General features: G+C 32.6%; 1 protein-coding gene and 1 long non-coding RNA gene across 3 annotated transcripts; both read left to right on the forward strand.

Moving 5' to 3' along the window:
- Positions 616–4,526, forward strand: LOC107640306 (protein tesmin/TSO1-like CXC 2). Of its 2 annotated transcripts, XM_021123281.1 has the most exons (9): positions 616–819; positions 1,633–1,793; positions 1,912–2,512; positions 2,690–3,177; positions 3,313–3,481; positions 3,575–3,670; positions 3,760–3,826; positions 3,905–4,007; positions 4,110–4,526. In XM_021123281.1, exons 1-9 carry the CDS (start codon positions 763–765, stop codon positions 4,234–4,236), a joined length of 1,869 nt encoding a protein of 622 aa, XP_020978940.1. In that variant the 5' UTR covers positions 616–762; the 3' UTR covers positions 4,237–4,526. The 2 variants fall into 2 exon arrangements, with proteins under 2 accessions (XP_020978940.1, XP_020978939.1); XM_021123280.1 differs by having other exon boundaries at positions 3,760–4,007.
- Positions 6,222–7,089, forward strand: LOC107641744. Its single transcript, XR_001620410.2, has 2 exons — positions 6,222–6,619; positions 6,743–7,089. It is a non-coding gene; the product is annotated as an uncharacterized LOC107641744 (long non-coding RNA).

Below are 12,359 nucleotides of genomic sequence, written 5' to 3' on the forward strand. Positions count from 1 at the left end.
TCTCTTTTGGCAGTTCCGTCTGCGTTCTCTCGTTGCAGTTCCATCTGCGTTCTTTTGTGGCAATTCCATTTGTGTTCTCTCGTGGCAGTTCCATTTGCGTTTTCTCGTGACAGTTCTGTCTGCGTTTCGTCTGTGTTTTCTTGTGGCAGTTTCGTCTGCGTTTCTTTTTGGCAGTTCCGTCTGCACTTCCTTCAGATAAGCGGCAGTTCCGTCTGCGCTTCTTCTTTACAGTTCCATATGTGCTTCCTCCATACTAGCGGCAGTTCTATCTGCGCTTCCTTCAGACAAACGACAGTTCCATCTGTGCTTCTTTCCGGCAATTCTGTCTGCACCCATTTTATCAGTTTATGCAGTTTTTTCTCTTTATTTCATTGTTTGCGGGTTGGTCAGGTTAAGTCGAAGGCATGAGTGGGGGTGGCTTAGCCACTCGCGGAGAAATATTCTCTTTTTGTGTAAAGATAAATGAATGCTAACCTTATTTCTTTTAAATAATAAAAATTTAAAATAAAAAAAACGAAGTGAAATAGTGACTAGTGAGTAGTCCCCACCAGATAATTAATATTTAATAGTCTCTTCCCGCCTTCCCGCTTCTTCAAACCCTTCTTTTCTCTTTTGCCACCCTATCCGCCTTTTTCTCAACAGCTCCGGGGAAGAAGAGAGAGATAAGCTCCATACTCTGTACCTCGTTTATAAGGAATACTCATACTCATACGAAGTTACAAACTGTTGCATTGTGTGCCTGTGATATAGCCACGCACAACAATGGTCATGGGCACGCCGGAGAGGAACCAGATCAACCCTTCCCTCTCTCGTGTCCAGGTTTTACGTTTTCTTCTTCCCATTCTGCCTTCTCTGCATGTCTATTCATGGAAAACGAAAACGCTATGTGTGTGATTTTTCTTGTTTTTGGAATATCTGTTTTATGAATATCTCACCATGCAGTTCAATTTGCACCAGTGGCGGAACTTGAGGATAATTTTTGGAGGGGCCAACATGTTAAATTTGAAAAAAAAGATAACTTTTGGAGGGTCCAACATGTTAAATTTGAAATAAAAGAAAAATACTGGATGAGTGACAGAAGTGAGTATCAAAGAGGGTGTAGCCTGATTAGTAACATAACATTTGACCAATTATGCTATTTATACTTTTTGTAATGGTTCTACTATTTTTTTTTATAATGGCTCCCTGTGACTACAAAGCTCCGCCACTGATTTGTAGGGATTGCAAATAGTTTCTTTTGCTTTGCGTTTCGCGTACTGTGGTTTGCGTTTCATAATTATCCTCTTATCGGAGAGCACCTTTAATTTTATATGGGGAAGGTACTCTAGGCACTCTGAAATACTTTTCCATAAAAAATGTTAAGAGGTCTCATGCTGGTATCAATTTTCAAGTTCCTTTTTTTTATTATAATATTCTTATCATCTTCTGTTTTGGAGTTAGTGGTCATTCACTCATTCCTCCCATCGGTTAATGCTGCAAAAGGTACAATTAGTTATGATGCTGAATATGTATATTTACAAGTACATTCTTATTTGCTGTATTTGTTTATAGTCTTGATTATCTGTTTTTACATGAATTAATCCTTTTAATTAATCTACTTTTAATTATATTTCTTCTCTTTGCTCTTGGCAGGATTCCCCTGTATTCAATTTCATCAACGGTTTGTCGCCTATAAAGCCCGAGAAGCCTGATCAGATTGGTCAAACGTTTAGCTCGCTTAGCTTTCCATCCCCTCCGCGTGCTTTTGCTTCACCCAATCTCACCAGTTTCAAGGAATCAAAAGTGCTCAAGAGGTGATGTTCAAATGGTTTTTCTCTCTTCCTTGTTTGATTATTTTTTATTTGCTTATATCTGTATGAATACTGTTCAATGAACTATTTCTGACTTGTTAATTATTATTCACATCTCTAGGCATAACCCTTTTGGGAAATCAAGGCCTGGGGTGTCATCTGAAGATGGTAATAAATTTCAGACAAGTGACGAGGCTATTGCAGATTCATGTCATCCATATCATAACTCGAGGGAATCTCAGGGAAATTTTCATGATGGAATATCTGCAGTTGATGATTCGATTGCTCTACCTGGTGAGCACACAGACTTCTCAGCTGAGATACCACAGGCCTTAAAATATAATAATTGGGGTAACCCTGGCTATGATCCTGGTCATGTGGATAACTCTCTTGATTCAATTGAAGTCCTTAATCAGGAGTTGGTTCGATTTGATCCGAAGGGGCAAGAATCAGAGCATTGTGATAATTTAATCTCTGGAGATACTGATTTCTTCGTTTTCAATTCCCCAAATGAAGCAGCGGCTTTTAAGGATATAATGCAGAAGCCAGATTCCCATCTTATGTCTCTGATACCGGAATCTTCCATATATAATGGTCTGAGAGATGATAGCAAAGCTAAAATAGAAGAATATCATCCTGAGCCCTTAGCAGTCATAGACCAAATGCAGGACAAACATTACGTTGCCATAACTAGCAATACAAAAGACAAAGCAAATGTTGAGGTAGATAAGTTTGTTACTGTTGCGACCAATTATGAATATTATACTTAGTTGTGAACATTGCATTGCATTTATAAATTATAATTCTAGCGAGTATCTCTAGATTTTAGCCAATTGCTTCATGGTATGTCCTGGCAAAAGTAAATTATTTATTTGAAGCTCTATTTCTTTTGTTTGCAGTTTGTTTCTGTGATGAACGGTAGTAAGCGGAGGCGATGTCTAGACTTTGAGACGGCCAATGTGCAAAGGAAGAATTCAGATCATAATTTAAAATTTGATTCTCTTGTACATTCTAATGAAAAGCAACTGGTTGCTGCAAAATGCAATAGTAGTTCACAGCAATGCACTATGCCTGCAGTTGGCTTAGATTTGAATGCACTTGCAGCTTTGAAGGGAGGCAAAAAAGTCATAAGTAATGACAATTGGTCTTGTGGAATTCATGTTAATCTTCCTAGTTGCACTTCCCTGCAAATCTATAACAGCCATGAATATCAGGATCCATTGGCAATGGAGGTGGATTTATCAGACATTGGGCCTCAGCCAATTGAGGATAGTTCCTATGCATCAGATTTCACTGTTGATGAAGATGTCAATCAAAATAGTCCCCAAAAGAAAAGACATGGAGACTGCAAGCGTTGTAATTGCAAAAAGTCAAAGTGTTTGAAACTGTAAGTTAAATAAGTGATTTAAAATCAAATAATAATAATAATAATAATAATAAATTAATTAGCAGTAAGTTACAATGTGACAGGCCTTTGAAATCGAACTTATATTTTTGTTGTTTATGACTTTTTGTTGATAAGATATTGTGAGTGCTTTGCTGCTCGTACCTACTGCACTGGCAACTGCTCATGTAAGAATTGCCACAACAAACTTGATCATAGAGAGGAAGTCCTTCAAGCTCGCAAGCAGATTGAGTCGCGCAACCCTCTCGCTTTTACTCCTAAAGTCATCTCTGAACCTGAAATTGGGGTCAGAAATTAAACTTCAACTCTCATTTTATGCTAGCTGGAATTTAACCTCGTTCTAAAACTTTATTGATTTATTTATTTTTTTCACTTTCAGAATGACCCAAATAAAACTCCAGCACCATCACGACACAAGAGAGGATGTAACTGCAAGAAATCACTCTGCCAAAAGAAATACTGTGAATGTTTTCAGGTATTCATACATCTTTGCTATGTATCATGAATGCTTTAGTTTTAGTTATAATATCAGTTATTAATGGTAGTGTGATTTGTTTTTCAAAGGCTGGTATTGGATGTTCCATGAACTGTAGATGTGACGCGTGTAAGAACACGTTTGGTAGAAAGGATGGTGAGTTGTCCCTTCTTTTGCAAATTAAATACCTGTCAGAATCTAACTATTTTATTGATTTAGGTTGTAATTTTATAGGAGTAGAAACTCAACCAGAAGTAGAAATAGAAGCCTGTGATAAAGAAGTTGTTGAAAGTTCATTACAGAAAATTGAAATTCAGAACTTCGACGGGGTGTCTAGGTTGGAAATGCTGTTTTTTTGGTTAGCTTTAAAATGATAAAATTGATGATTTTGCTTATTAATGCTGACTTGATTTATTTTTTGATTTTTTTTATGTGACAGTTCATTGAATTTTCTGTCAGAAGAAAAGATATTTGGGACTCTTTGCTCTCAGCCATTTGAGCATTCTCAAGCTGTTTCAGACCAGGAAATGATAGATATTTTTGGAGAGAGAGGTAGAAGTGGATAGGTCTCCCATGACTTAGACCAAAACTACTTCTCCAAATGGGAAGAAATTTTTAATTGATAGTCAATAGATATTAGTTAGGTCTTTTTCTTTTTCAGTGAGGTTAGTAGTTTGTGCCTTTAGGCATATAGAGGTCGTGGTTTGGTTTTAAGTATATTTTAGCTTTAGTGGGATCTTTAGATGAGTATGGATAGACTATATTATTTCGATTGTAATTAGTTGACTTAGTTTTATTTTATTTGAGTTCTTTCAATTATTTAGCATTTATTTGAGTAATGGTTATAATCTTTATAATCATTCTAATAAATAATCTTTACAATCATTCTAATAAATAATCTTTACAGGTTTTTGTTAGAGAAATTATAGTTCTATTTATTGTTTCTAAATCCGTGTTTATATTATATATATATCTTTATAATCATTCTAGTAAATAATCTCTAGAAAAATTATTATTCAATTTTTTATTTACAGAGACCCTGATTTTCTTAGCCGACAGGGACTTTTGTCCATTACGACCTTTATGTAAAAGTAGTTTAATGCTATAAATTTTTTGTGCCATAATCTATAATGTAAGGACCGTCGTAGTTTTAAAAAATTATATTCCCGTAATATTATTACGGATAAAAATACTTGTATACACTATCATTATTATCAATAAAGCTCTACATTCAAGCAAAATACTTAACCAAGTCTAACCAAGTTATTATAACAACATTTCAAATTACGCGTCTTCTTCTCCTTCTCCTCCTCCTTTTCTTTCTCCTTCTCCTTCTCCTTCTCCTCCTCCGCCAATGTTGTGTCTTCTTATTTTTCTTTTCCTTTTTCGTTATTGTCATCACCAATAACACCAACATTTTACTAACATCTTTATTAGTTCTGATTTTTTCTGATGTCATCATTAAATAATTTCGATTCATTTTTTAGTTTATTTCGGTTCATTTGTGTGTTGATTGAGATTCACTTGATGCTACTGATAAGTATTGACCAAATTTTTTATTTTTTAAGTAATTTCGGTTCATTTTTTAGTTTAATTGAAGTTTATTTGGATCCAAAAATGAATTCAATGTATTTTTTGTTAATAATTGAATCTTTTTAACTATTTGTTTAAATCTGAACAGTTCATTTGTGTGCTAATTGAAATTCACTTAATGCTAAGAAGAAGAAGAAAGAAGAATACGCTAAGACAAAGAAAGAAAAAAATCAAAAAGAAAAAGAACGCAAACACAAAGACGAAAATAAATAAGAATTTGCATTATTGAAACGCACGTGTGTACATTCTAGTAACTAATGCGATAAAAATGATTTTTCTTGAATTTAAATTAATTTAATTAGACTTAATTATAAAAAATATTTAAATGTGTAGTTGTACTGTATTACTATCGAGTGTCGCGTCAACAGACTTTCAAAATGTTTAGAATTTTTTAAATATGATATTTCTTCAAGTCATAGTAATGGCTACTTTGTTCATTTGCACTAATTTAAAAAAAATGATTACGAAGTTATTCATCAAGATACCTTAATTTGGTTATTAATATATAAGGCAAGTACTTTATTTTTAGAGAAAATGACAAATAGGTTCTTGACTTTTTGTCCCGCGGATATTTTTATCTCTGACCATTAAAAAATACTTTTAAGTCCCTAACATTCACAAAATTTGGACAGATCAGTCCCTCCGTCCAAATGCCTCCGTCAGAGACTGATCCGTCCAAATGCTTCTGTCAGGGACTGATCCGTCCAAATTTTGTGAAGATCAGGGACTTAAAAGTATTTTTCAATGGTCAGAGACGAAAATATCCGCGAGACAAAAGGTCAAGGACCTATTTGTCCTTTTCTCTTGTTTTTATTGTTCTTAATATATCATGTGAAAAAATAAGAATGAATGAAAGATGCTTAATACATATCAAACATAATTCATTTTTTTTAAATCTTGATCAAACAAAAATTCACCACTTGAAAGATAATCTTTGTTATCTCGAAGAAATTCACTTTTTATCTCTTTTGGTCCGAAATTTTCTAAATCTAAAGCTATGCTTCTTTTTTTTTTAACTTAAAAATATTTCTTTTTAAGACTAGACTTGATATATAAAGCTGTTAATTTGTTCCCAAAGTGAATGAATGGGCATTTTTTTTGTTCTTGGGCTAAGCCCAGAAAACCCTAACCGAACCCGAACCCCAACTCACCCGACCCAAAACCCGATTCCCATTGTCTCTGTGCTTCCATGGCTGCCACAAGCTGACCACGGTGGTTCCCTCTTCCGGCTGATCATCGGTTCTGGATCAAGGTTTGATGCGGCTGAACAAATCCGATAAGGTCTCTCCGCCGCAGAGGATGAAGGATAACTCCTCACTACCGTGCTTCGGCGGCTATCTCCTTCTGCTACACCAGGTAAATACTTCCTCTAAACTCTGATTCCCACTAGTCGGACACTGAATATTCCAATGCTATTAATAATTACTCAAATTTGAAGCTTCTTGGTCTTTCTCCTCATCTTTTATTTAACTGCAACAGCTCCGTTTCTGGGATCTTGCTCCCACTGCTATGTTCGAAGGACCATTCATGTTGTCTAATATTGTCTAATTTGAAGTTCCTTGTTGATCCAGATAGAATCTTGCTATCACTCTTCCTTATCACTCCATTTTCTCTATTGAAGGATTCATCTATACGGTGGTGGCCTCCAAGTAATTTGCTTCTTGTTTCTCTTCATTTTTGCTTCTTTTACTTTCTCTTCCTGTTTTATTGATTTCCTGAATTCTGCTTCTTTGATACTTGCCATAATAATTGTTGCTTTTGGGCTGATTTGTTGTAGTTCCTAACTTTTCATATAGACCAATTTATAAATCCTAAACTGTTTATCCTCTCCTGTATTTCACACCCATCTTCAGCCTTCAATCTTTTAATGATTGTTAGTAGCCACTTTGCAAAATATGTCATATTAGTTGGCGTAAGCAACCATTGAATCTGGGATCCATACTAAACTGCTCTAGTCCATGGACATAGTAATAACGGTGTTTCACTGTCTCTATTGCCTCTTGACAAATGCTGTAAGTAGGATTCTTCACCATTTTCCTTTTAAACAAATTATAATTCATAGCGAAAATCTTATGATAAGCTCCCAAAAAAATATTTTTAATTTTTGAGGTATAAGCATTTTCCATATTGTTCTCCATAATTTCTTCAGAGCTGTACTTGATGTTGCCTGATTTTGTATTTGAATTTTTCCTCTTTTGCTAGATGATACCCAATTTTTACCGTATATTCACTGTTTGCTTTATATGGCCAAATCAGATTATCTTTTTTATTTATTGGGCTTATTGGTATCCTCATAATTTTCTCACCAACCCAATTTAAAAAAATGCTCTAAATTTTTCCCATATCCCATCCCTCTCCTACTGTTAGGAGTTCTTTTACCTTCATATTCCTGTCTCCTATTGGGAGCTCTATTCTCCCCTTTCCTTCAATCCAATTTTCGTCTCCTACATTAATCTCTGATCCGTCACCAATGCTCCATCAATCTTTTCTTTTAAAAAAATCTCTCCCTTCTAAAATGCTATTCCAATACGAAGCCTTTCTGCTCTTTTTGGCTACTGAAAAATTGCCATTAAAAAAATAAAAGTGGTTTTAAAATTTTTACTTATGTTATTTTCAGGTTATTGATTAATCTCCATGCCTACTTAGCTAAATGGGCTAGATTCTGTACTTCAAAATTCTTAAAACCTAATCCTCCATCCTCTTTCGCTGCCCTTATTTTCTCCCAACTCTTCTAGTATATGCCTCTTCTTTTCCCTTGAGTTGCCCACCAGAATTTTGCGATTTTTGCGCTAAGTCTATTGCAAAAGTTCTTGCAAAATTTTACTACGNTAACCCTCAATTTTGTTATCAATTTTCTCCTCTATCCATGCTGAGGCCTGATTTTTTGACCTGTCCCATTTGAATGGTAAGCCAAGGAATTTTCCTGGGTTATCCCAAGTCGAAATCTCCAAAATTTCTTCTATATTTACCCTTGTTTGAATTGAGATAGCGTTGCCAAAGAAAATTTCTAACTTTTGGAGATTTATTTTTTGATCCGAAACTTTAGTATAAATGTTTAGAATTTGAATAATCTTATATACTTTCTCTTTTTTGGCCTCAGCAAAAACAATACAATTATCTGCAAAAAGTAAATGAGTTAATGAGAGAGCATTAAGAGTTAATTTAATATCGGTAATTAAATTTTTATTCTGAGCCTCATTCATAAAAATAGTAAAAACTTCTACAGCAATAATAAATAAATAGGGAAATAAAGGATTTTTTTCTCTTAATTCTCTTTGTGAAATTATCTTTCTTGATAAATTTTTATTGATTTTAATCCTATAATTTGCACTTTTCACACAACTTCAACTTATTAACAGCTTAACCCATTTCTCATTAAAATCAAAGACTTTGAGCACCTCTTCCAAAAAAAACCCATTCAAGTCTATTATTATATCTTCCATAACGCATTTAATGAATGACCATTATGTTGCAATTGGTTCAATTTTAACAGCATTTCCAGGCTCAATAAAAACAACGATAATAAAAAATCATATATTGGGCTAATGGGCCATTGAATTCATGGTTTGTAAACAGCAAAAAATCTTAACTGGACATCACATCGTGACAAAAATAGAAAAACCTTTGACATCAAATGTTTAGTGTGGGATCTTAATATTTCTTTCCTCTTTATTGATTGGCCTATATGAAAACATGTGTCTTTGTAGGCATCCCTGATTGGTCCTAATCAGCCATGAACACGGAACCCATTTTCTGGTGATGTGGTCCTTTTGATCATTGTCCATCACGCTTGATTTCGATTTTCTGAGTGTTTCTTTTCCCCTATAAATCATATCAATTTTAATAAAAATAGTTTTATTGGCGCTACTTGATTGCAATAATTATAATTTCTTCAATATGTGAGATTTGATTCCTTCCCTTCAGTCATACCAAGCCAGAGAAAATTGAGATTTTACATAAAATCGAAAAAGTAAAATAAAAACGTAAAACGTAAAATTTTAATAAGATTTAAATCGTAAAATCGTTAGACTTAGTACAAATTTCGTAAAATCGATAGATTTATTTAAAATTATATTATCAAAAGATTTTAAGAGTTAAATCGAGATTTTAGCTACTATAATTCATACTTAAATAATAGACACTGACAACTTCCATCCCCCAAAAAAAAAACTTCAAATTTCTTTAGGATAAATTAAGCTAATGGAACTAACAAGATTTGGTTACAATCATTATGTTGTTGAAAGGGTTTTAGTTATGCATTTTTTGAAGTAAAAATAAAAATAAGGTGTGAATTATAGTCGAAAGATTGGTCCAGCCAACATTATTAGTTATTTAATTAGCGGGTGACAATAATGGAGGAGGGGCTTTGCTATTTGACCACATCAACAAGACGACGATCTTGTGAGCTGCATAGATTCAAGATCAATGTTCTCATTCTTCCATTACCAACACTAAGTTGTCCCTTAATACAGGGCTTTGCCTAATTCTCATGATTCAAGAATTTATACAAATAAGTTGTAAGACTAAGGATTATTAAGAACAACGTTAATGTAATATTTATATCCAATCAATTTTTTTTTATAAAAAAACTTAATATCTTTATCATCCACAAGGCCACAAAGTGAATACTCAAGTACTTCTTGAAACAAAATTTTGGGCCAGACAGAAGATAATTGTCAAGATACTTTTGATATGAATCCATTGAAGATAAGTTTGTCTAACCTCATTTCTCTGATTTGGGTGATATTGTCAAATTTAAAGCCGTTTTTCAAGGTCTCGTTCCAAATAATTAAGGTCAAACTCATCAGACGTAACTCTTTAAACTTTTGAAGGTTGTATCTCACTTTCTTCATGATTTATTAAAGTAGAAGAACTATCTACAAGTGTTGATATTATAAAAGTTATATGTTCTCCTTCTTGAATATTAGCTTTCCTCTTAAAAAATTGTATCAATTCTTTAGTTTTTCACGATTATTTTATATAAAAATTTGAATATATATCCTGTAAAATATGTAAAAAAGAAGTTAGAAGAACAAATATTAAAATTTATAATATTTATTGAATTTTTTATCAATTTATACAAATACAATAATATCAATACTTATTGAATATTCTAATATTTTTTATCATATAAAAAATTAAATTAAATAAACAGTAAAATATAAAATAATATCAAATTACATAAATAAAAAATACCTAATTTTTTATATTTGAACTCAAAAGTAGAGGGAGTATTACTTATTGAATAGCGATGAAGATTGAACTTTGGTATTTTAAGTCATAATAAAGTATTTGAGCCAACTGAACTATTTTTTATTTTTTGAAGAAGTACTACTAATTTTTTTAACAAAAGTTTGGCCCCCCTTGTCTCAACTAAGCTCCGCCACTGAAGTACAGATAATTTCATATGAAATTAATAGTTGAGAGTCGTTAGATGATAATTTAGCCAAACTTGTTAAATTATTTAACGACTCTCAATTATCAACTTCATATGAAGTTAACTGCACCTGAGTTTTCACCGTATACAGGAGTTTATGTTAGGTTAACAAATAATTTGGCATTATTCTTTCCAAACACAAAATTACAAAGCCAATCTCTCTCCTAAGTCACTTAGCTTCCTTCAAAAATTGACCAAACAGCTTATGCTTCAGCTTGAAAAGCCACAATCTAAGAAAAAAAAAAAAAAAACACAATATCTGATTCATGATCTTTTGTGATATGGGGATGGGACCAATATAGAGTGCCTTGTCCACAATGGGGTTCCTAGTTCCTACTTCTTCATTCCTATATTTCAAAGACACGTTGTAGTTGGGCTTGTGAGCTACTGTGAATGAATGTGGTTGGTGAATGGTGAGGGTTGTGCTGTTTGTAGGAGGAAAGTGAGAATTAAGAGGTAGATATCACATTACCTAGGCTTCAATTCAATCCTCAAAGAGTAACCAAAATAATAAGTGTGTACGAATATATATTTATATATCTATGTGTCACATGTTCATCAACTAATAGTCTAATAAGGTTGATGGGCCGAAACGAAATTAATGGAGTAAGATGAAAATCATGTGGGGCTTCAAGTACGGTGTCTTAAAAGCATCTAAGCTTGGTTAGGGTGTAACATCAACTAGAATAGTACCTTGTATGCTAAACAAGGAAAGAAGATTATAGCAGTGTGCTTAAAGTTATCATTGTGCCTGCCTTAGCTTGTGGATACCATTGTTAATTGTCAATTAAGCCATGTGATTGTGATCCTCATCATCATCTATATTTCCCTTATTAATTGGATTCATTGCCAGCTTTACTACTCAATCATACTCCATTTCAATTAATCAAAAAGTCAACAGCGTCAACCAGCTTAATATGCTAGCAAAATATTGAGTATTTTTACGGTGTCCACGAATTCGGGTAACTCGATTATTCGTTTGAATTCGAACTGAATTAATTAAATTAGTTCTAGAATTAATGAATAATTCGGTATAATTGAATCTAACTCGATGATATCCGATCATAATTGATTCGGATATTAATTTTAAAAAACCAGAATCTGAACCAATCCAAAAATCCAATAACTTGTTTATTAAATAAAAAATATAAATTCTAATAATATATATGTAACTTTTAAACTAATTAACCTAACTCTATAATAATTGTGAATTTATGAATATTTTTTTATTGTTAAAATATTATTGACTTGTTAGTTGAATTACATGTCTATCATATTTACATTATTTTTTTTTTTAAAAAAAAAATCTCATTTTTAAATTTTTTTTAATTTCTATTTCATCATGTATTCAATTATCCTAACTGAACCAATTCACTATTAATCGATTTAGTTTGGTTTAAATAAAAAAAAATATAAAACCAAATTAATCCGAACCAATTACAATTTAATTGGTTCGCTTTTTATTTTATTCCAAATCCAAACCAATCCAATTCGTGAACACCCTACCCTATACGAGGTTCTAAAAATCGAATTGATTATCGAGTTTGTAAAGTTAAAAATTTAAATGTTTAATCGAGATCGTAATTTAATCGAATATAATAAAATAATATATTTATATGTAATATGTATTTTTTTAAAAAAATTATATTTTATCATTTT

This window comes from Arachis ipaensis, chromosome B05 (genome assembly GCF_000816755.2).
Source record: "Arachis ipaensis cultivar K30076 chromosome B05, Araip1.1, whole genome shotgun sequence".
Lineage (NCBI taxonomy): Eukaryota > Viridiplantae > Streptophyta > Magnoliopsida > Fabales > Fabaceae > Arachis > Arachis ipaensis.

What these genes read in the sequence shown, in the direction of transcription:
- LOC107640306 (XM_021123280.1), top strand. Translation starts at nt 763, where the DNA reads ATGGTCATGGGCACGCCGGAGAGGAACCAGATCAACCCTTCCCTCTCT. An exon ending in CTTCCCTCTCTCGTGTCCAG is followed by an intron (nt 820 to 1,632) that starts GTTTTACGTTTT and finishes TGCTCTTGGCAG; the next exon opens with GATTCCCCTGTATTCAATTT. An exon ending in AAGTCAAAGTGTTTGAAACT is followed by an intron (nt 3,178 to 3,312) that starts GTAAGTTAAATA and finishes TTTGTTGATAAG; the next exon opens with ATATTGTGAGTGCTTTGCTG.